Genomic DNA, 24821 nt, shown 5'->3' with positions numbered 1-24821 from the left:
TTCAGCACAGTAAGTATTCAAGGTGGAAGATGTGTATGGGGAAGTATATTAGAAGCTTAACACGGATAACAGCAATGATTAGTATTACTAGAAGAGATTATACTAAATTTGAATATTGTATACTAAATATAGTACCAAAACATATTTAAAGTATATTGATCTATGTGGAGAAATATACATTAATTTAATGAAAATAGGAAAGCAACGCAGATTAGAAAGGAAAATCACAAAAAGGCTATCTTATTGCGAAAATGTAATATATTTTGATACGTAAATATATTCAAAAAGCCAATTTATCATAACTTACTGAGAAACTGTTCTCGTAAGATGAGACAACGTACACAAAGTAAAATAAAATGCTCATGTAATTATTTAAAGCAGTTTTTGAATAGTTGAAAATCCCATATTCTAAAGTATTCCATTAATGGAGTGGTGAGAATGTGGAACTTGCTACCACAGGGAGTGGTTCAAGCAAATAGTATAGATGCATTTAAGGGGAGGCTAGACAAGCATATGAGGGAAAAGGGAATAGAGGGTTATGCTGATAGATTTAGATGAGGAAAGACGGGAGGAGGCTCGTGTGGAGCATAAACGCCAGCATGGACTGGTTGGGCCGAATGGCCTGTTTCTGTGCCGTATATCCTATGTAATGTTGTATTTTAATCATTTATATGTGACCCATGGAGCTCAAGAGTACACATCTTAAGGGCCCATTAAGACAAAAGATTTGATTGTCCCTGCCCTATTAGATATCTCTTTTCTTGTTTTATCCATGGGTGTGTGTGAGGTGGTAGAAGAGCCTCCAGAGATACAGGAGCAGTATTCAAATCTTGGGACAGGTTTGACCTTTATAGGGAGTGCAAAGTTGTTGATGTTTGGCATGAAAAATATCTTCTATGGAAACAGGTTTGGTAATAGAAAGACCCGGAGGTTCCATTTGGGCTCAGAGTAGACAGCATTGTCAAGGTTATGGGAGATCAAGTGTGAAGCAAACAAATAATTATTAAGAATATCAAAGTTTATTTTGTCAGATATCAACACTGATGCCACCAGTGATAACAGAATCCTGCAACCAGAACGGGCTTACTCTTGACACTCATGTAAGACTTCCAAAAGACTTGTAGTGCATCATATTTAGTGGTGCAATTTCAGAAATATCTTGCAGCTAACATCAGATCTGCCAACATTGGGAAGATATTGGATTTAAGATTTATGATCTGCTGGTGTAAAACAGACTATAAACCGAATTAATCGCTAAATACGTCCTTAAAACCATGATTTTTTAAAATATGAATAACGTACATCAAACAGGCTATATTTTAAACCATGAAACAATTTGCAGGGAGTTTGTTGTTGCCGATTAATTAGAAACGGGCTCCATTTTATTTTTTAAAAATGTTTAAATGGAAATCAGAGACGAGCAGGCCTTGTACCCAGTGGTCATTTCACGGTGATCAAATGTAATCGTCTTTCACTTGCTGCTGTTTCAGGTTTTACACTAAATGCGTTTGGTATACAAATATTCAACCAGGAAGAGTCTTTGATGTTGATTCTGACGGAAGTTGCCTGTCAGGTACCACCGCCCTCCCCCACCCAGCCGGCCGGATCTGCAGCGACCCGCTCACCACCAGCCCGGTATCGCTCCACACCGCCGCACAATGCCCGGATGTGACTGTCATGGCGGCTTTTCGTGATCTGCACACTATTTTCAAAAATGGTAAGAGTTTTGCAAATACAAAAAAAAAGCCACTAGTCAACAAAATAGTTAAAGAGGTTACTTCACTTTCCATCGCCCGCTTCGCAGCCGTCACGGCTGGTTGGTCTGGGAAAGACATTGCACTGCTGAAGAGTGAAGAAAATGTCGTCTCACTTGCAGGCGTCGTGGGAGGAGGACATTTTCGGGCTGAGAGTAAATAGTGCAGCCGATAACTGTCGGAAAGTGTAGCTACGTGGAGGTCTGTAGTCGGATGGAGGATGGAAGTACTTTTGCGGTGCTGTTGTGTTTTAAGACGATTATTTGTGAGTTTAAAGTGCTTGACTAAAAGAATACATAAACCAATTTTTAAATTCTGTGTTGGTGTATACGTCCGCCATTTTGACGGTGGGGATAAATAGATTTCTATTAGTGATTTTCGGCCTCGGATCAAGCCCAGTGAAATAAGTCAGGATACTTTAATTGCAATAAGGTATTGTTCATAGTACTTTATTTTCCGTTGTAGACCAGTAGAGAACTTGCAAAGCAGTTAACGGTGAATAGTCTCGTAGTCATGCAAGTAGATGGATCTGAATTGTACTTGTTCACCTTGACATTTTCAGTTTGAAAATTCGCTTTTATACGTTGGTCGTTTGCATACGGCACGTGTAAACTGTAGCCAGGGCCGATTTATATACATATAACCTAGATTAAGGCATTTACAAATTTCTGTGGCTTTATTTTTTATGATAAAATTGTGAGTTTTCACGAAATTCAATGTTATAAGATATGTTGACAGTTTTGTAACTAGGTTAATTTACACCAGGACACCACATTTTAACATTATTGTGACTTAATGGGGCATTTATGCAGTGTTTATGAATGTTTTGTGTCAACTACCTTTATAGATAAGTGATGTAAAAACCTGAAGATTTAGTACTTTATCACCATTATTGGCTTATGTTAACACCTTAAAATAGTTAAATGCTGTATATTCGAGCTTGTGCCATTTCCAGTACTGTTAAGTAATGAAATTGTATTAGCAAAGTGGCATACGAACTTACAAATTTACTGAAATTAATAGAGTGGGGAATTTTTCCAAAGAACCATTGAGGTTACACACTCTTTCACCAACCCACCTCCAAAGGAAAGACAATTGTCTTTGGATTTGACTTGACAGACTTGGACTATTTAAAAGCAACCTTTTTTTTGCTGTAGTTGAAAATTGCTATACAATGCCCTGATTCAACATCACTAGTTACTCAGTGAGGTGTGAGAATTTTCAACGCTTTCTTTCCTCCTCCCTTTCTTGTTCCTGGCATTCCCATAGCAGCACAGCTAAGATCAGGAGCTCAACAGAGTAAGATAATCAAATCTTCATTCCAAACTCCTTTATTCCACATGTTTGTGCCTTTGTTACCTTTAGACTTGACTATTCCAAGGCACTACTCCTGGCTGGACTCTCATCTTCCACTGTCCATAAACTTAAGCTTATCATCCAAAACTCTGCTGCCTGTATCCTAATTCACACCAAGTCCAGTTCACCCATCATCCCTGTTCTCGCTGACCTACATTGACTCCTGGTTGAGCAACACCTTGATTTTAAAGTCCTCATCTTTGTTTCCAAATCTCACCATGGCCTCGCCCCTCCCTGTCTCTAACTTTATCCAGACCTACAATCATTAGATCCGTGCTCCTCCAGTTCTGGCCTCTGGCATCCCTGATTTTAATCGCTCTACCAATGGCAGCCGTGCCTTCAGCTGCTGAGACCCTAAGCTTTGGAATTCCCTCCCTTAATCTCTCCGCCTCTTTCCTCCTTTTAAGACACTCCTTAAAACCCACCTCTTTGACAAACCTTTTAGTCAGCTGCCCTAATATCTCCTTATTTGGCTTGGTGTCGAATTTTATTTGATAACGCTCTTGTGCAGCACCTTGGGACGTTTTACGACGTTAAAGACACTATATAAATGCAAGTTGTTCAGTGTGCTGTGCCACTAAGTAGTACAGGAAGTGTAAGTTCAAGCTGCAGCCAATATAGAAAGTACTCTGTTTTGAAGAAGGGTTCGACCCGAAACGTCAACTCAGATTTCTGTCCACGGATGTTGCCTGACCTGCTGAGTTTTTCCAGCATTTTCTGTTGTTATTTATAGAAAGTACTCTGCAATGTTAACATTTTCAGGTAATTGATGTGACAGTTTTGAGTGCTTCAAGTTGGTTGTTCAAGAAATTGGGACTGCATGAAAACTCACCAGTATGTGACAGTGCCTCTTTAAATGAGAAATGTTACAAATTAATTTCTTGAAAATAGCATCCAGATATTTTGTTCAAGGTTTCTCAATGGAGCAACATTTTTTCTAAAATGGATGTTATAGATGTTCTATACTGCATGTAAAGAGGTACCTCATTTTGTGAAGTATTTAATATTTGTTTGAGAAATATGTCCAAAAACACTTGCTTAGAATGACACTGTGGGCATAATTTTCCACCCATCGACTGGGTGAAAATATCCGACCCACATATTTTATAATCCTGCTGTCTAGAAATATGAGAAGTACTTGTTAAGTACATTATTCTAACCCCTTTGCTGGGGGAGGGGGGAGTGTTGAGGTGAGAGTTATTTCCAACACTTAACATTTTCAGTGACTGTTAATTGTGCTGCTGTCAATGATTACAGCACACACTGCCTCCTGAAGAATGTGCCACTTCTTTTAAAAACAATGTATTTTAGTTTTAGCTGAAAAACATTCTCACTTTCCTTAACTCTGAAGCAGGATCATACTCAAAACAAGATCTGGCATGTTAGCTGTCTACTCTTTAAAATATCAGTGTAAAACTGCACGCCTAGGAGTTTGAAACCCATTGTTTTTTCTCCAGGGGCAAGTAATAGGATAATAAGGGATACCTTGATTCATAGTTATGCTTGATGATTGCGTGAAGAAATGCTTCAGTCACATACAAAATTAATTATATTGTCAATTTTGTTTTAAAACTAGTTTTGGTGTGTTATAAAAATGTAAAATATAACTTCATTTCTAAAACTGCTTTGGATAGTAGATTGTGGATGTATTAAGGACATGTATATCACAAACTTAACCTTGTGGAATACACTTGGCTGCTTTAGATAATTTAAAGACAGGAAGCTTGTAAAATTGCCCAAATCTCAAATATGTTTCTGATTGTCTTACAGTATCTTTACATCCACCTGAATTTAGCTGAAGCCAATGCACATTTCTGGTTTCAAGTTCACGTTGCAGTCAGATTGCCCTTAATGGCTATCTAGCATCACCTTGCAAAATACTTCCACTACTATAGCAATAAGAGGAATCAAAGTGTTGGCCTGTTTTATCTTGAGGGCAACCTTCATTTGACAAGGAGCAATCAGTAGTGCAATATTCTGTTTTTCATTTTTAAACATTGAAACTTTTTGTTAATGATGTATGAACAATGTTAACAATTTCACCTTCTATCTTCCCATCTTGCCTGAATATATAGTGATCTACAGGAAGCACCCTATTTCAGTTGAAAATGGGCACAAAGATCACTCGTATGAAACAAGATTGTTTCTCTTGATTGGTCAAAAATGACGTGATGAATAAAACCAGTAATTTTTCATGACCAGCATTTGAAGTTGAATATCTGTGTAAAAAATGCTATTGAATTCTGAAACTTTTTAAGTACTGAAAATACTACCGTTGAAGTACTGTACATACTCTATCTTTTAAAACACGCATTTCCCTGGATTTTCCAACTGACTGGGTTGGGAGTAACCTCAGCATTTGCGTCCCCTCCTCCAGATGGTAGGAGGTGTGTAACGGTGACGGTCATCTTCTGACTGACTAATTTCACTGTTCTGGAGTGAGATTTGGATTTGGGGTGGAATTATTTTTAATAAACAAATGAACCAATACATCATATTTGTTGTGTTACCATACAATATATTCAAAGTCCATTATTCAAATCAAGCAGGTTAGAAAGTGATTGGATAACTGGATCAATTTGGAAACGAGGAGGAGGGGGGATCGTGTGAGGTAGTGTGCCAGAGCAAGTTTTCCTCTGGGCTGGGCCTAATTCCATCTCTGTCAGAGGAATCATTACATGGGGTAGGTCTTTGGCTCAGTGGAGGGTGGTGCTGAGTTTCTTCTGGGTGAAGGGCTGGATGAGGTAGGAGTGGTTTCTGATTTATTGAATGGGGTTTCTGTCCCTTTTTTTGCTCAATCTTGGTAAAAGGGGTTATGATCTCTGCTGAGTGTGAGTGGTGTGGGGAAGATATGGAGGATTTCCTGTTCACTTTGACTGCCCGAGGTCTTGGTTAATGGAAAAGGCCAGACTGTTACTGCTCCAGGTTGCATGCTTCCTTTGTTATCACCAATTTCTCTCTTTGATCCACCCTTGGGCATCTGACTTCTCAACATGGCTGTTGGGGAAGATGAGGATGCTGAAATCTCTGTTTAGTTGCGAAAGAGGGTTGTTAGTTGGAGGGGCCAGTCTTTGTTCAAGGTATGTCCGTTACCTATGAAATACTTGTGTAATTAATTTTTATTCCTTACTAGTTTTAAAGCTGAGAATACCAGCAATAAAGTAAGCGAGGTGTACCAGTTGGAATTAGATATCAAGTATTTAGCAGTACTAGATAGGGGGAGTGGGTTTAGCTAGGTAGTACTGTGGAATAGTTGTGGAGTGTGGGTCCTATTATTGGCAACACTGGTAGAGCAGCAGTGGTCCAACTGCACAGGAGTGATGAGAACAAAATGGGGGGAAAAGAGATGTGTGGGGAGGTGGGGGTTCTTAGCCTTTACGCCTGCATTTTGTGGAGAGAGATATGAGTGACACAGGAACCATCAGAGTAAGATATTGTGGGAGAAGGAAAGATGCTAAGCAGACAGGAGAGATTTACTGCTGCCACTTTCTCCATTAATTTGTTAGCTTGTCCACTCCCCTCTGCTTATATATTTAGTGATAGCTGGTGCTCATAATTTATTAATGAATTGTTACCTCCTTTCCTGTTCGGCATTGTTCATCAGTAAACTTTACTTCTAAAGTGAGTTGCTGTATCTGTGGTTTCTGTTTATTTGTGTAGCTTAATATTTCCTGCTACGATTATACACCTGTAACAAAACCAATAACATGCCTTGATTTAATTTTCCAGTTTACTCTTTGTTTTTAATCATCGTGTTGTTATAGTGGCAGCTTCTGTTGTGCACTGTTTTACAGTATAGTGCGGTTTGTTCGGGAACAATGAGATAAAACTTTTCCAGATTGTACAGGTCTTGAATCCTCATGCAGCACTATGGGTGATCCTCAATTTAAAAACAAATATACAAATGATTTCTCTTTCTCCCGCGCCCCCCCCCCCCCCCCCCCAAACTCCTTATTTCTTATATGGTTGTCATGTTTTGCTATTTTTGATAATTTCTTGGTCTTAATGGAAAGGATTTATCTTCATTGGAAGAATTTGGGAATGAGTTATGTCTAAGTGTTTTAAAATGGTGATTTTTCACAGGTTTAAAAAGCCACAGCTACTTAGACAGGGGTTATTTGTAATGGAACAGACATTTAAGATATCTATTATGGCCAGATAAGCAGGTTTAGTGGAATGTTGAGGCTCACAGTCTATTAAGAGTCTCTTGTCTCATCCAAGGCCCATTAATCCTGGATGGCCCCTATTTCTGAAAATTAGGGTAAATGTTTTTTTTAAACCTGCCCTCCCAAGGTGGAAGGAGTTAGGTTTATTAATAGTCTTACTGGTGAATCATTGGGGAAGAATTCAGAGCAACAGGCCTCCCATCTGCTGGGAACACAGAAAAAAGACAAATACACATGGGCGAGAAGGCAGTCAGATGAAAGGTCATCGACCTGAAACGTTAGCTCTATGGCCTGGAATTTGCGGTCAGTGGAGAAGCCAAGGTGTTCACCGCTGGCCCCTGTGGAGAGGAGTTTGCCTTTTTCGACGCTTAAGAGATTTCAGTGCAATATAATGGGGAATCCCTAACATGATCTGTTGTGACGTCAACAAGCAGCCAATCACATTGCAAAATTCTCACAGACCGGGAAGCAGGAAATGAGAACCCGCTTTTATCCTGACTTTTATAAAAAAAAAAAAAAAGTTAGGGAGCAAAACAAAGATTGGGGCTCTCATATGGGGATAAGATATAATCTGAAATAAATTATGAACAAACTTTAATTGTAATTTTTATCATAATGGAGAAATTTGACACTCCATAAAATTAAAATGATTTTTTTCAGGGCCATAATGTTTGTTTAGCAGTCAATACGCTGTTAAAACCCCAGTTACATCTAATCCAACAAGGCCTAACATTTAATGGGGTATTTCATAGATCTTAAAATGGTTACAGCACAGAAGGTGGTTATTCAGCCTGTTGAGCCCGTGCTGGCTCTCTGCAAGAGCACTTCAGCTAGCCCCACTCCCCTGCCCTTTCCCCATAGCCCTGCAATTGTTTTTCCTTCAAGTACTTCTCCAACTCCCTTTTGAAAGCTGTGATTGAGTCTGCCTCCACCACCCTTTCAGGCATTGCATTCCAGATCCTAACCACTCGCTGAGTAAAAAAGTTTTTCCTCCTGTCGCCTTTGGTTCTTCTGCCAATCACCTTAAATCTGTTTCTCTCTATCTACTCTGTCCAGATCCCTCATGATTTTGAACACCTCTATCAAATCTCTCAATCTTCTCTGCTCTAAGGAGAACAACCCCAGCTTCCCCAGCCTAAAAAAATAGGACCTCAAAGGTAGTAATCTCAGGATTGCTACCAGTGCCACGTACTAGTCAGAGTAGAAATAGAAGGATACTTCAAATGAATATGTGGCTAGAGGAATGGTGCAAGGGGGAGGGATTCAAATTCCTGGGACATTGGAACTGGTTCTGGGGGAGGTGGGACCAGTACAAACCGGACGGTCTGCACCTGGGCAGGACCGGGACCAATGTCCTTGGAGTGTTTGCTAGTGCTGTGGGGGAGGGTTTAAACTAAAATGGCAGGGGGTTGGGAACCAGAGCAGGGAGACAAAGGAAAGGGAAACAAGGATAGAAGCAAAAGACAGGAAGGAGAAAAACAAAGGTGGCAATCAGAGAAATCAAGGGTTTAAAACAAACATGGCCACAGTAAATAATAATTCTAAAAGGTCTAAGAGCGTTAAAAAAACAAGCCTGAAGGCTTTGTCTTAATGCGAGGAGCATCCGTAATAAGGTGGATGAATTAGCTGCGCAAATAGAGGTAAATGAATATATGATTAGAATTACGGAAACATGGCTCCAGGGGGACCAAGGCTGGGAACTCAACATCCAGGGGTATTCAATATTCAGGAAAGATAGGCAAAAAGGAAAAGGTTGGTGGGGTAGCATTGCTGGTTAAAGAGGGGATTAACACAATTGTAAGGAAAAATATTAGCTCTGATGATGTGGAATCTGTATGGGTAGAACTGAGAAATACCAAAGGGCAGAAAACATTAGTGGGAGTGGTGTATAGACCCCCAAACAGTAATGCAGAGGTTGGGGATGGCATTAAAAAGGAAATTAGAGAAGCGTGCAATAAGGGCACAGCAGTCATCATGGGTGACTTTAATCTACATATAGATTGGGCTAACCAAATTAGTAACAATACTGTGGAGGAGGAATTCCTGGAGTGTATACGGGATGGTTTCCTGGACCAATATGTCGAGGAACCAACTAGGGATCAGGCCATCTTAGACTGGGTATTATGCAATGAGAAAGGATCAATTAGCAATCTTGTTGTGCAAGGCCCCTTGGGTCGGAGCGATCATAATATGATAGAATTCTTCATCATTAAGATGGAGAGTGAAGTAGTTGACTCGGACACTAAGGTCCTGAATTTAAATAAAGGGAACTATGATGGTATGAGACGTGAGTTGGGTAGGATTGATTGGGTAATGTCACTCAAATTGTTGACGGTGGATAGGCAATGGCAAACATTCAAAGATCGCATGGATGAACTACAGAATTTCTTTCTCCCAGTTTGGCCTAAAAATAAATCAAAAAAGGTGACTCAACTGTGGCTAACAAGGGAAATTAGGGATAACATAAGATCCAAAGAGAGGACATATAAATTGGCCAAAAAAAGCAGCAAACCTGAGGATTGGGAGCTTTTTAGAATTCAGCAAAGGAGGACAAAGGGATTAATTAAGAGGGGGGAAATAGATTGAGAGTAAGCTTGCAGGGAACATAAAAACTGACTGTAAAAGCTTTTATAGATATGTGAAGAGAAAAAGATAGGTGAAGTCAAGCGTAGGTCCCTTACAGTCAGAATCAGGGGAATTTATAATGGGGAACAAAGAAATGGCAGACCAATTAAATACATATTTTGGTTCTGTCTTCACAAAGGAGGACACAAATAACCTCCCAGAGATGTCGGGGAACATAGGGACTAATGAGAGCGAGGAACTGAAAGAAATCAGTATTTGTAGGGAAATGGTGTTGGGGAAGGTGACTGGATTGAAGGCCGATAAATCCCCAGGGCCTGATAATCTACATCCTAGGGTACTTAAGGAAGAGGCCCTGGAGATAGTAGATGCATTGCTGGTCATCTTCCAGAACTCGATAGACTCTGGAACAGTACCCATGGATTGGAGGGTAGCTAATGTTACCCCACTATTCAAAAAAGGTGGTAGAGAAAAAGCGGGGAATTATAGACCGGTAAGCCTGACGTCAGTAGTGGGGAAAATGCTAGAGTCCATTATAAAATACTAGCTGGGGAGCCACGCGTTGCGAGGGCAATTTTGGGGCGTTTGGTCTCCCTGCCCCTGTGTGTCCCCCCTCTCCCTGTCATGTCCTCTCCCTGTCCTATCCCTCCCTCCCCTCCCCTCCCCTGTCTCCCTCTTTCTCCCCCCCCCCCCCCCAACTCCCCTCTGTCCCTCTCTCTGGCCCCTCCCCCTGCCTAGCGCCTGAGGTCCGGTGCCGTTGCTGAGGTCCCCCGCGTATCGCGCGGCTGATGGACGGCCGCTGCGGGCGGGCGGGCGGCGCATGCGCGGTGAATGTGGGCGGCGCATGTGCGGGCGGCGCATGCGCGGTCAGTGCGAGCAGCCCGCGGGAGCCGGCAAGGCCGTTAGCGAGTGGGAAACTTCGGGCGGCGCGCCCGCGCTCCGTCCACGACACCTGAGAGGGGGAAGTAGAGAGAGACAGAGAGGGAAGAGGAGAGAGAGGGAAGAGGAGAAGGAGAGAGAGAGAGAGAGAAATTTTTTCAGCTTCAGGCCCCGAGTCCCCCCTGCGCGAGGGTGAGGAGGAGAGGGGGGGGGGGTTGCTAAACACAATATAAAACTCAAATAAATTGTTAATTAATTGCCTAACACATAATTGAAATATTTACCTTAGTTCCCTAACACACAGAAAGTGTGGGGGAAAAAATCGTGGAAAATCAAGATGGCGGCCACTCACCTCGGTTCAGAAGGATAAGGCCCGCCCACACACGCACCGATTGGTTGACCGGTCAGGTCACCGAAGCGTAGGATTGGTCAATCGTCGAGTCACTCGACACTCAACTGTAGGAAGACCTCGACGTCACACGGTCGCTAATGAGATGCTAATGAGCGGAACGCTGAACGTTTTTGGGATACCGCGGGCGGGATTTTTGTCCGGCCGAAACGTAAATACGCCTATGACCGGTCCGGAATCGCAAGCTTTCTTTTGAGGCGACGCGCGCGTCGGTACGCTCTGTAACTTCCAAACGTATAGAGACCAGGCGGACAGACAGACAGACAGAAGAGCCGCTTTATATATATAGATGTAATAGCAGAGCACTTGGAAAGCAGTGACAGGATCGGACAAAGTCAACATGGATTTACAGAAGGTAAATCGTGCTTGACTAATCTACTGGAATTTTTTGAGGATCTAACTGGTAAAATAGATAAGGAAGAACCAGTGGATGTGGTGTATTTGGACTTTTAGAAGGCTTTTGATAAGGTCCGCATAAGAGATTAGCTTGCAAAATTAAGGCACGTGGGATTGGGGGCAAGGTATTGACTTGGATAGAGAACTGGTTGGCAGATAGAAAGCAAAGAGTTGGAATAAACGGGTCGTTTTCCGAGTGGCAGGCAGTGACTTGTGGGGTACCGCAAGGATCGGTCCTAGGACCCCAGCTGTTCACAATATATATTAATGATCTGGACGAGGGAATTGGATGTAGTATCTCCAAATTTGCAGATGAGACAAAGCTGGGTGAGAGGGTATGCTATGAGGAGGATGTCGTGAAACTCCAGTACGACTTGGACAGGTTGGGTGATTGGGCAGAAACATGGCAAATGCACTATAATGTGGATAAATGTGAGGTTATCCACTTTGGTGGCAAAAACAGGAAGGTAGATTATTATTTGAATGGCAATAGATTGGGAGAAGGGGAAGTGCAAAGAGACCTGGGTGTTCTTGTGCACCAGTCGCTGAAGGTAAGCGTGCAGGTGCAGCAGGTGGTTAAGAAGGCAAATGGTATGTTGGCCTTCGTAGCAAGAGGGTTTGAGTACAGGAACAAGGATGTCTTGCTGCAGTTGTACAGGGCCTTGGTGAGACCACATCTTGAGTATTGTGTGCAGTTTTGGTCGCCTTATCTGAGGAAGGATGTTCTTGCCATGGAAGGAGTGCAGCGAAGATTCACCAGGCTGATACCTGGGATGGCAGGCATGATGTATGAGGAGAGATTGTGTCGATTGGGCTTGTACTCGCTGAAGTTTAGAAGAATGAGAGGGGATCTCATCGAAACCTATAAAATTCTGTCAGGCCTGGACAGACTAGATGCAGGAAGGATGTTCATGATGGCCGGGGAGTCCAGAACTAGGGGTCATAGTCTAAGGATAAGGGGTAAGTCATTTAGGACTGAGATGAGGAGGAATTTCTTCACCCAGAGAGTGGTGAACCTGTGGAATTCTCTGCCACAGAGGGCGGTGGAGGCCAGTTCATTAAATATATTCAAGAAGGAGTTGGATATATTTCTTAATGCTAAAGAGATATGGGGAGAAGGCAGGGACAGGGTACTGAATTTGGATGATCAGCCATGATCTCATTGAATGGCGGAGCAGGCTCGAGGGGCCGAATGGCCTGCTCGTGCTCCTATCTTCTATGTTTCTATCCACGTAATTGAAGTCCCTCATCTCTGGGATCATTCTTGTAAATCTTTTCTGCACCCTCTTTAAGGCCTTCACATCCTTCCTAAAGTGCGGTCCCCATAATTGGACACAGTACTCCAGTTGAGACCGAAACCAGTGTTTTATACAGTTTCTTCATAATTTCTATGCTTTTGTACTCTATACATCTATTCATGAAGCCCAGGATCCCGTAAGCTTTTTTAACTGCTTTCTCAACCTGCCCTGCCACCTTCAATGATTTGTGCACATATACCCCTAGGTCTCTCTGTTCATGCACCCCCTTTAGGATTGTACCCTTTAGTTTATATTTCCTCTTACATTTTGGTAGAAAGAATGATCACTGCACTTTACTGCATTAAATTTCATCTGCCATATGTCTGCCCATTCCACCAGCCTATCCTATGTCCTCCTTGAAGTCTATCACTATCCTTCTCACTGTTCACTATACTTCCAAGTTTTGCAGTCATCTGTAAATTTTGAAATTGTGCCCTGTACACCCACATCCAAGTCATTAATGTATATCAAGAAAAGCAGTGGTCCTAGTACTGACCCCTGGGGAACACCGCTATATACCACTATATTCTGTTTCCTGTCACTTAGCCAATTTCGTATCCATGCTGCCACTGTCCCTTTTATTCCACAGGCTTCAACTTTGCTGGCAAGCCTATTATGTGGCACTTTTGTCAAATGCCTTTTGGAAATCCATGTACAGCACGTCAACTGCATTGCCCTCATCAAAACACTCGGATCAAGTTGGCTAAACACGATTTGCCTTTAACAAATCCGTGCTGGCTTTCCTTAATTAATCCACACTTGTCCAAGTGACGGTTAATTTTGTCCCTGATTATTGTTTCTAAAAGCTTCCCCACGACCAAGGTTAAACTGAATTGCCTATAGTTGCTGGGTTTATCTTTACACCATTTTTTGAACAAGGGTGTAATATTTGCAATTCTCCAGTCCTCTGGCACCACCCCTGTTTCTAAGGAGGATTGGAAGTTTATGGCCAGTACCTCCGCGATTTCTTCCTTCACTTCCCTCAGCGTCCTTGGATGCATCCCATCTGGTCCTAGTGACTTATCTACTTTAAGTACAGCCAGCCTTTCTAGTACCTCCTCTTTATCAATTTTTATCCCATCCAGTATCTCCTCTACTTCCTCCTTCACTGTCTATGGCAGCATCATCTTCCTTGGTGAAGACAGATGCAAAGTACTCATTTAGCACCTCAGCCATGCCCTCTGCCTCTATGTGTAGGTCTCCTTTTTGGTCCCTAATGAGCCCCACCCCTCCTCTTGCTACCCATTTACTATTTATATGCCTATAGAAGACTTTTGAATTACCTTAGCTACCATTCTATTCTCATACCCTCTCTTTGCCCCTCTTATTTTTCACTTCTCTGAACATTCTATATTTAGCCTGGTTCTCACTTGTATTCTTGACCTGACATCTGTCATACGCCCTCTTTTACGATAGCAAAATACTGCAGTTGCTGGAAATCTGAAATAACAACAGAAAATGCTGGAAAAACTCAGCAGGCCAGGCAACATCCATGGAGAGAAAATAGAGTCAACGTTTCGGGTGAAAACCCTTTGTCAAGACCTTTTTCTGCTTCACCTTTCTCTTTCGTCATCCAGGGAGCTCTGACTTTAGTTGCCCTACCTTGCCCCCTAGTGGGAATGTACCTCTACTGTACCCGAACTATTTCCTCTTTAACGGCAGCCCATTGTTCCATTTCAGTTTTGCCTGCCATTGTTTGATTCCAATTTACCCGGGCCAGATCTGTTCTCATCCCACTGAAATTGGCCTTCATCCAATTAAGTATTTTTACTCTAGATTGCTCCCTGTCCTTTTCCATAACTAATCTAAACTTTATGATAACAGTGATATTACCGTGGAAAAGCCCAAGTTTTTGTCAGTTTCACTGATTACACTAATTGCCGGCTATTGGGGGGAGGGGGGCAGAGCGCAGCCAGTGTTGGAGCAGTGAATGACTGACCGCAACTTCAGGATTGCCACGTTTAGATGCGCATGCACTACATCCTGAACTTGCGGTCAGTTTCAAAGGGGTAATAATGGCGAACATTGTTAGTTCGCCATTATTACCCATTGCAAATTCCGGGCCTGTTTTTCTCTCTCCACAGATGCTGCCTGACCGGCTGAGTGTTTCCAGCATTTTCTATTTTTATTTCAGATTTCCAGCATCTGTAGTATTTTGCTTTTGTTTGAGTCAGTCAGCTAGCAAGGGAAAATTTGCTCATCTCCAGCCCAGTGCTGGTCAGAATTAGGAAGTTGGCCAGCAACAGTTAAGCAAACCTGCTGATGGGTATAGTGTGTATTTTTTGTTTTGAGGAGGGTTTTGTGGTTCGTTGAATTAAGGTGAGATTTGATTATGACATTTCTCTGTACGTTCACTGGCTGCCTATAAAATAAAGCCGCTTAACTATTTCTATCTGGCCTCATCTTCACTAAAATATTTCAGCATCCTTTGGAAGGATTCGAGAAGTTCATGGCAGAACACATGCAAAAGGTATAATATCGAGTTCAGATCACAAAGAAGGCCTATTGTTACATTCCCAGGTTACACTATCATACAAATTAGATATTGGGTGCATTCTTGAATCTAAGATGCATGGACCACTTACAGGTGGTCAGCGCTGCTGCACTCGAGGTTACCTCTTAAGGTAGACCCAAAACTTGTAACAATATTTTTTAGTTTGTTAGCTGTATGTCCCAGTAATGTTTAAACATGCATTTGCAGGTTATTTTTGATAGTTCAGAGTTTCCACAATTCTGGTTCAATTATCATTTTATGCCATTTTTTTTTGGCTAATTTGGTATATTGCAAAGAAACTGTTTAAATTACACATTAATGTCATTGTAGCTCTTGTTTGAGAATTATAGTGTTGCAGTATACCAGAGACTTGCTTCTGTGCAATACCTGAATTTAAAATCATTATTTTGTACTTTACAGAATTACCATCACGCTGAGGAGTGATAATCTACTGCCCAGTTTTGTCTGAGCTAGAATCCGATGATATGAGCAATCTGAGTCTTGTTGTGACGTGCAGCAATTGGAGAGAAGGCATCTAACAAGTCTCTACAACATCAGAGATTGACATTCCACAAAACTGAAATATGCAATCTGACGAGAGAAATTTTGCACAAGTTAATGAAGCAAATACTTTTGCAGATGCAAATAGCAAGAGATATTGTAGAAAGAAACTAAATATGCCTACGGGAAACTTTTCACTAAAGGACAAAGGATCTGTAGCGCAAATATTTGCACAAGTTTCATTTACACCTTCAGTGACTGTGAATAAACATGTGAATAAACAGCCTTGGCAAGAGTTGAAATTCAAACTTAAAAATGCAAAAGTTGTTCTGTCAAGATTAGATGTGAAAGAAAAGATCTCTCCATACTTAGTTGTAAATCAAAGTAAAACATCACTACGCAGATGCCAGACTGCAAGAAAATCTTTCAGGAAAGGAAGCGTAGCTCGGGTGAACCGTCGGGCTATTGCTTTCAAGAACAGTTCTATGCAGCAGTCATTGGGTGGGACATCTAAAACTTCAGAGGGGGCAACAAAGGTTCTACGTTTTAGCTGTGGAAAATGTAAAGACAGTGCTGAATACAATCCAAAGCAGTTATTGAAACATTATCAGGAATTGCATGCTGCAGACTTGCCTGTATATCCCTGTGAGTTGTGCAATTTTACTGCTAATGATTTTCAGACACTGAGCCAACACCGACTGAAACATCGTACCCCTCTACTTAAATGTGAAGTTTGCAATGATGGTAAAATGTATACTCTGCAAGAGCTGAGAAAGCATTTAAATTGGAAACATGGTGTAAATGGTAATTTTCGCTGTGAAAAGTGCCGTTTTTCTACAAAGGATCAGGGCACATTTATTCAGCACATTCACCGACACGATGTGATTCAGTACAAATGTGGTAAATGTGAGCATGTAAGTTTTACAAAAGGTGAATTTCAAAGACATCTTGTTGTACACACAGGAGCTTTTCCTTTTTGCTGTCAATATTGCAACTATGGTGCAACACGTAAAGACTATATTATAAAGCACATTAATGCTGTTCATAAGGGCCTGGCAGAAGGCAGCAGTTCAAAAACAGAAATGGAGCCATGTCAAAAAGGAAAATTGAAGAATGTAGTGGGTCTGAAACTTGTCCTGAAAAGATACAAAAATGGAGTGTCTCGGAAAGCACAATGGAGGAAAAAAAGGCAAATCCTGAATTTGGTAGCTACAAAGGATAATACTAAGAGATCTGATGATACAAAGAAATTCAGCCATCAGGTGCCACAGTCTCCACCAGCTGTAGATACATGTTTGAATGAAGAAACAGTTAGTCCTAAAGGTATCAATGTTGAGAGAGATGAAATTCAGGGACCAAAGCCAGTAGCTTCTACTAGCTCTCCACAGAAGAGAGCAGAAGAAAGTGGTTCTAATCAAATATCCCGAAACGTATTCTCTCCTGCGTCCCCTGTAGTAACGCTAAAGAACAATAAGTTATCAGTGCCACCTAACTATAGTGCGCAATTTATTGGCTTCAAAGTGGTAAATGGCAAACAGCATTTAGTATTAAAGCTAATACCTGCATGCAAACAAAACTTAAGTGCTTCAAATTCTCAAACCCAAGCCAGTAATGACAACTCTCTACGTTTGCCTCAGAATGCAGGAAATTCAAATGTTGGATTACTCGGTACAAACACATCGAGTGTGGATGCACAGTCTAATAGATTATCAAATATTTTCACCAGTCAGCCTCGCGCATTCATGATAATGGACCGTTCTGTGGATTCGAAGATGCAGACTTCTGTAACGCAGAAGGTGTCTCGCATAGTATCTACTGTAATAAATGGTAAATTTACTCAGGTTAAGACACTACAGCCATTGTTTGTAGGTATGAACTCAGCTCAAACAGGTAAATTGTTATTGCCAACATCTTCATTGAACCTGGTTGAGTCTGCAATAAATAAGGGTATGCCAGATAACCAAGATAACAAGACTCCAACTTCAGAAAAATTTTCAGTTTCAAATAGTTATCCATCTCAGACACCTGCATCTTCAACCAATAGCCAGACTGATTCAAAGGGATTGCAATGCTTAAGTGGTGAGCAGACATCCAGTAAAAAAATGTCTCTGTCAGATTGTGATACCTCATTGCAGTCCATAAAAGGCACCCATTTGCCTTTTGTTCACAATTATGCTAATGTGAACATATCTACTCCAAAACAATCTGATGTTTTGGAAGTGCAAGGAGATAATTTAAAGTCAGTAATGATTTCACAACCATCAGAAATTGTTCCTCAAAATTCCTTTAAGATTGAATCAAGCTCTGGACAGCCACACAAGATAGAAGCTAGTGGAATTCATGTGTCAAGTCTTCAACAACGTATTGGAACTTCTCAGTCCTCTATAATTCCAAAATATGGTTTATTAAATGGAAAAATTTCAACAGCTAGTGTTTCAACTTCCAGTGAACCATCATCTATAAACATTCCTTCACAGTTGCTGCTTGGCTGTCAAAATCCAGGGGGCCAAGGTTTGAATGAATTTAATTCACCTATACTTCTGCAAATGCTGAAACCTTCTGGAATAGTTAATGAAGAAGCTGATGCAGAAAGCAGATTGGTGACATCAAAAAGTGTTCCTGTGTCGTCGTCATCTACAGTGTGTACAAGTTCTACATCAAATTCTAGTTTCCTGTTTGCTTCAACTGAACTGGGAGCTGAAACTCTAAACATAAGATATGATGAACTCTGTAGTAATTCTATGGTTAATTATAACCTTAATTCTGGCAGTACAGTATTAAAAAACTCAACTGCTTCAGAACAAAGCAGTATCTGTCCCATAAATGTAAAGGAAACTAACCAAGTTAATTATGATAATCAATGTTTGTATAATTCGAACAACCCGCACGGTGCAGAAATACCAATACCAGGCAAATGCAAGACTGAACTGGAGGCTGAAGCATTAAAAAGGGACAGTGAAAAGGAGTTCAAAAATGTCTATGAAATGCTATCTCTCAGAAATTGTACGACAGTGCAGACACAACAATGTGAGCTTAGGAAATGTAATAGTAATTGGACTGCTGGCTCGGCGAGAAATGGTAAATTTCAAAATACAGAAGAGGGTGAAACAATTTCTGCCAATAGCGCAGGTTCACCTGATATCCTGGATTACTGTAGATCAAATTCATTTTCAGAAAAAACAAATTGCCTGAATAAACCGGATGTAGAAATGATGGACTGTTACACCAAAGATAGTATTTCTGCAGAAGACTTTTTGGAAGAGCAAGTTAGTGATTCTGATGGCAATGTGTCCCCGGTAATGCCTAGAATCACATCTGTGTTCTCATTACAGACTGGAGATGGAATGAGTTGCTTGGCTCCTGAAGAAAATCAGTTACTACTTGATGCATTGAAGGCCACCTCCATATTTGGTGATGAAAATCCTTGCAGTGAACCACAGTGTCCCAAAAGTAGTCCAATTAGCTTTCCAGAGAGACAGACCAGTACACGTACTGCAACAAACAAAACTGATTTGCATAATTATTCCATTAAAGACTCTCTGGCTTTGCAGTTGGACTCTCTGAATGCTGAAAGTAATGATAGCTGTGCTTTAAATACTAAATGTATTGGGAGAAATATGCTACGGACTGTATCTCCACCTGTATCAAGCAGTTGCATGCCACCAAATGTTGAAAAGCTGAACACACTGTTAAAGACTCATTCTGATGAAATAATCAACCAACAATTAATAAAGGATGCAATTCGTACTTCTGCTAATGGAAGCAGTAACTCATCTATCACACCTGTAGCACTTTTGGGACCTATACGCCTTGCTGGCATCGCTAAGCCGGTTTTAATCCAACCATCGCAGAAAGGTTCTGCAGTCCCCTTACATTTGACAAAACAATCTCGACTGCAAGTAGTTTCTGGGGGATCAGTTCCACAGACAAAAGTTGCTACTGGAAACTCTGCCTCCCTGACCGATAAGGGGCCTGGCTTGATACTTACTTTCAGTAACGGTACACTTGGTGCAGTTGCTAGCATTGTTTGTGGTGGTAATCCTCAGATACTGGATAGTACAAATGCCAATATACAAGGACAAACACTAGTATCTGACAAAATCAGACAAAATACGTGTTCTTTAATGAGTAATTCCAGAGTAGCTTGCATGAAGACCACACCAGTAACCATTTTGTCTTCCAACGACCCTTTGCCTAAAGGCCCAGTTTCTGCAGTGTTTGATCATCATTCTTATGCAAAGGTTGTTTCTGATGCTAATGACAACCATACAGCAGAGAACGGTTCATTAAATGTAAATGGTCAGGATGCTGATTTGTTCAATGAACCATTTGAAAATGTTAAATCATCTGTATCAAATAATTCTCTGTCATTTCCATTGAGACAAGGGGCTCTTTTGGGTAGTGTGAACACACTGATAAGTACAAATACAGAAAATGTATCAGGTCAACAAACTGTTGTGCTTCAGTGTATTATGCAGAAAAAATCTACTGGAGTTAGCAATGAAGATACTGTGGCAAATTCTAGTTCCATGTCTGAAGAAAATGGGCCTCCTCAGAAGAAGATTTTATTGCGATTTGTTAAAGGTTCTAATGGGGAGTCAGGCATGAAGGACAACCAATTCCTGAAAAATTCAGTGACATTTCACAATGATGCTTCAGGCAACTTAATTAAGCCTTTACAGCAACCAGGTCAGGCTGTATTGTTTACAGGTGGCTCTCCATGTATCCTGTTACCAGTGAATAAGCCTGTACCCTCAACTGCTGAAAACTACAACTTCCCTCCCCAAATCAGTGCTCAGGCTTCCCTTAAACTTCCTATTCCTCCAGCTCTCAAAAGTACATCCATTCGCTCTACAGAGAAAAGAAATACTAGTAAAGCCTGTTCACTTACTTCACAGAGATTTGTAACAAAGTCAAACTGCAGATGGGATGACGAGAAATCAGATGAACTGTGGGAACCACGAAAGTCATGTAATGAAAAGCTTGTATTCAGATACAGCAAACGACTAAAAAGAAAGTTGGAAAATTCTGAAAAACCACCAAAAACAATAACCAGTAGCTTTAGTGAGCTTGAAGAAACGGAACAGAAAGAACTAAACAAACCTCTTGAAGTTAGCAATATGGCCGCTACTGATCGAACTGTGCAAACCCTGAGACTTATACCTTTTGATCATGATCAGCTTATTAGATGTCCTAGAAGAAACCAGCCTGTGATCGTGCTTAATCATCCTGATGTAGATGTCCCTGAAGTGGTTAATGTCATGAAAACCATTAATAAGTGTAAAGGAAATGTTCTCAAGGTAGTTTTATCAGAAAGAACAATTGGTGCTTTGTTGAATCCTTCTTGCAGCAGTATGCAAGCAGTTGCAAAAGGGTTCATCGACCAATGCAAAAAGATAAAACCAGTGAGCCCTGTGAAAGAAAGATACGTACTGAAGCTAAAGTTGAAAAAGACAAGCAAGAACAATTATCAGATTGTGAAAACCGTTTCAAATAAAGCAATTGAGGCTAAATTCAGCTGCTGGTTTTGTGGTCGAATATTTGATAACCAGGACGATTGGGTGGGTCATGGTCAACGACATTTGATGGAAGCTACAAGGGACTGGAACACCTTGACTTGATAGCCGATTCAATGTCAGAAAAAGGCCCAAGACTGAATTAATTCGTGACCGTCATGTTTTGCATATGTTCACTATAATGCACTGCTTCAATTGTTAATGAAAATTTACTTTGAGGGGAACTGTTAGAGTAGTGTCTTCTGGAATCTGAATAAGAGATAAGTATTCAAACCTGAATGTGCTGTATGCTTCTATAAAATGATACAGGTATTTTCAAGTTTTAAACTGTTTTTAACAGTGGCTCTGGCACGGTATTGGGATTTACCTAATAATATAAATAACACCAACTGAATAAATGCACTCTTTCAGAATCTACAGGGAATTTGGCACTATTAACAATCTTTTATAGGTTTTCTTTGCTGTTTTCTATTTTGACCTAAAATCTTCAATAAGGAGGGGTATTATTGTTTGTGGTGTAAATTTATTGTATATTGTGAATTTGTGATAGTTGAGAATTTTGCTGAAGTAAACACAGTTCAAACAAATGTCCTAATACACACGTCCTGTTTAGCACACAGTTTGTGTGTTGGGCTCTAGCAAAGACAATCATTTGTACTTCTAACTGCTGTTTGCTATATGACGAGGATAGGTTAACGCATACTGATTAAACAGACTGTGTTTGTAGATTTTAAAACAGTCGACTCCCAGTTTTCTGCCATTCTGATTATCCTCTATGCAGTGAATTGTAATAAAATGTGGAGCATATTTGTTACTTTTTTTAATCTAATACATTTATTTGGTATTTTTCATGTACTGTGTGGTGAGGTAAGCATTGCAGTTGGGATAATTCAGGTATTTGGTGTCCCTTTGCTGATATATTACTGTCAATCAGAGTTCCAATGTCTATAAAGTGAACCAGAACTGTGCTGGAATATCCTGAGGCACACTTATCAGGAGCTCTATCACTAGGAAGAGAAGTCATTGTAGGATGCTGCGATGACCCCATGAACCTGCAACTCATATTTGTTGCATTCCTCAAATGGCCCCAAAGCAGGATTGGAAGAGGAAATACCATTCTAAGATTGTTGTAAAGATCCATCAACAGGAATTTCTATTTTAGTTCATCCTTTTTCAAATTCGATTCTTGAAACAGATATAACTAAGAAAGCCTGCTAGTGTGGAATAACTCTTGGAAATGTTTAGTCTCTCTCCATCAACTTTTGGTGTGTGGCTGTAAGTTCAATATGTGGCAGGTGTAGGTGGTTATTGCAGGGCTATGGGGAAAGAGGAAGGGAGTGGGACTAATGGATAGCCCTTTCAAAGAGCTGATACAAGCCCAATGATCCAAATGGCCTCCTTTTCTGGGATTCTATGACACCATAGGCGTAGAAATCAATGCAAGAGATGTGGTCTGGAATGCTATAAAGATCAGGATGGATGCAGACACCAGATGCTCTTGACAGCTCCTAGCAGGCACAGAAAAATTGTCTGATTTGTTCATTTAACCTATGCACCATTTTCCACCTCTATTCGAAAGATGCCTATGTTAGGGGAGGGAGATTGGATGAAAAAGAGAGGTAGGTTTATAGTTCTTTTTAAATCTGATAACTTAATTTGAAAGATGCAAATTAATATGGGTGCAGGTTGCTAATCTGTCTTTGTATTCCCATATATTTTGAGTAGCTGCTTGCATTTGAGAGTCTGTCCTGCTTGTCATGTTTAAAATGTGCATTTATTGGATGATCTTTCCAATCCATGTATTAGAAATTCAGTAGGCTAAATTGGCTGTGAAGCACTGAAAACCTATGCAATGCCAGAATTTATACTGTTGAACGTAGAATACAGTTCAACAATCTGAATTCGGTATTCCACGTAGGGTTTCTACTATTCCTGCAGATGTATGAAGGTACTAGGAGTTTGTTTGCTTGGACTCTGATATATTGAAGGGGCAGTATTATAGAAGTGTTCTATTTTTCTATTCTTTAATTGCAACACCACACCTACTTGTGAAGTCGGAAACCTGTTTTTTTTTATAGCAGAAAGTGTAAAAAAGTGAATATTTATGTAATGTTAATAACTTGGGTTATATTTTTACATTACTGATTCTTTACTGTATTAATAGCTTATAAAGTAATTCCTGGTTTCGAAACAGCATTTCAGTTGACTGGTAAATGCACCAAAAGGAATGGCTTAGACATGGAATATGTTTAATATGGAAAGGTTTCTTGCTTTAGTTTTTGGTATGTGCTTCTAAAACCATTGCCTGCTGGAGCTGAAATTAGATTTTTTTGTATATTGGAAATGGATTTGAGTAAATTCCAAATAACCAATTTCAAAACCTTAACACTTTTATATATATTTTATAGCTATGCGCTACCAATATTGTGTTATTTCTTTCAAGATCAGCTTTACAAATGTTGTACACTATTTTTGAATACATCTATGTACATTTTCTTCAGAAATAAAGTTAATTTGTGATTTTTCTCTCTCGCCTACCTGTCATAACCGTATATATTTATATACTACATATCTAAATATATACTTTAATAAAGTATGTTTGCAGTTACTGTATTTGGGTTTTCAGAAACTCACTACACTGAATTTCACATTTAAATTGCTTTGTTGCAAAATTTATCGTAGCTGTATGTAGGATTCTCAAAATTCCCACATCTCCCAAGTTATTAATAAGGGACCCTGAAGGACAAGTTATTAACAAGGGTACCCTAAAGGGAATGGCTTTTGGACTTCATGGCAAAACCGGCAAGGTTAAAGCAGGACCTGGCAAACAGCATGTCAAGTTCAAAACCTTAAAACCTGACATGCCTGCGCCTGTGGGAGACAGCTTTGATTTGTTACTTCAAACCAGACAGCTAAAGGAGACAGAACACGCATTCTTCCCTTTAAAACAAATCAACTCAGGATAAGACCTAATCTTGCACAAACTTAAAGCCCATCAAACCTCTGCATAAATAATCGTTTACAGTTAGAACTAGCTACCAAGCCAGGAAGACACCGATTAACATTATGTATAATAAAACACCCAGACATGAAAAGCCGTTTAGCAATGAGACAACTGCCCAAAAACTAGTTAAGGTGAATGGCTATGATCACAATGAGCCCGCCAAAAATCGGACAAAGAACTAACCCTGATTTGGCGTGCAGATAACAAACTCAAACAGTATAACTGTAGGCCCACCGGTAACCAAAGGAAGCATTTCGGGAGGCCACAGCTCCACACCACCAGGACAAGATGACACCACCCAGCCAACAGGAAGGCTCACGCAACATCACGGCGAGAGGGCACGGTGGGGCAGGCTCAACCAAAAACGACTAGGCCGCAACCGCAGCCTTACACGAGGACCGCGGTAAGAGAGGGGGCCGGGTAAGCCATACCTTCAGATCATTGCCACTACATGGGTAATGATCT

General features: G+C 40.7%; 2 protein-coding genes across 4 annotated transcripts in view; one reads left to right on the top strand and one right to left on the bottom strand.

Moving 5' to 3' along the window:
- ccnj (cyclin J) overlaps nucleotides 1–1875 on the bottom strand; it is a 71764-nt gene extending 69889 nt beyond the window's left edge. The window contains exon 1 of the mRNA XM_085994763.1: nucleotides 1784–1875. The gene's annotated coding sequence lies outside the window, so the exon portion shown is untranslated. The remainder of the gene's footprint in view (nucleotides 1–1783) is intronic.
- Nucleotides 1365–23877, top strand: LOC147113543 (zinc finger protein 518A-like). 3 transcript variants are annotated; one of them, XM_085994758.1, is made up of 2 exons: nucleotides 1365–1717; nucleotides 15756–23877. In XM_085994758.1, the coding sequence occupies exon 2, from the start codon at nucleotides 15920–15922 to the stop codon at nucleotides 21455–21457; it is 5538 nt and encodes a 1845-aa protein (XP_085850884.1). In that variant the 5' UTR covers nucleotides 1365–1717; nucleotides 15756–15919; the 3' UTR covers nucleotides 21458–23877. The 3 variants fall into 3 exon arrangements, with proteins under 3 accessions (XP_085850884.1, XP_085850885.1, XP_085850886.1); XM_085994759.1 differs by lacking the exon at nucleotides 1365–1717 and adding an exon at nucleotides 1872–2019; XM_085994760.1 differs by lacking the exon at nucleotides 1365–1717 and adding an exon at nucleotides 2040–2186.
- Nucleotides 23878–24821: the final 944 nt, after the last annotated feature.

Source organism: Somniosus microcephalus, chromosome 8, assembly GCF_052327205.1.
Source record: "Somniosus microcephalus isolate GS21.2 chromosome 8, FLI_Smic_1.0, whole genome shotgun sequence".
NCBI classification, from domain to species: Eukaryota; Metazoa; Chordata; class Chondrichthyes; order Squaliformes; family Somniosidae; genus Somniosus; species Somniosus microcephalus.
Note: the sequence above shows the minus strand (reverse complement) of the source record. Positions and strands in the feature narration are given on the sequence as shown.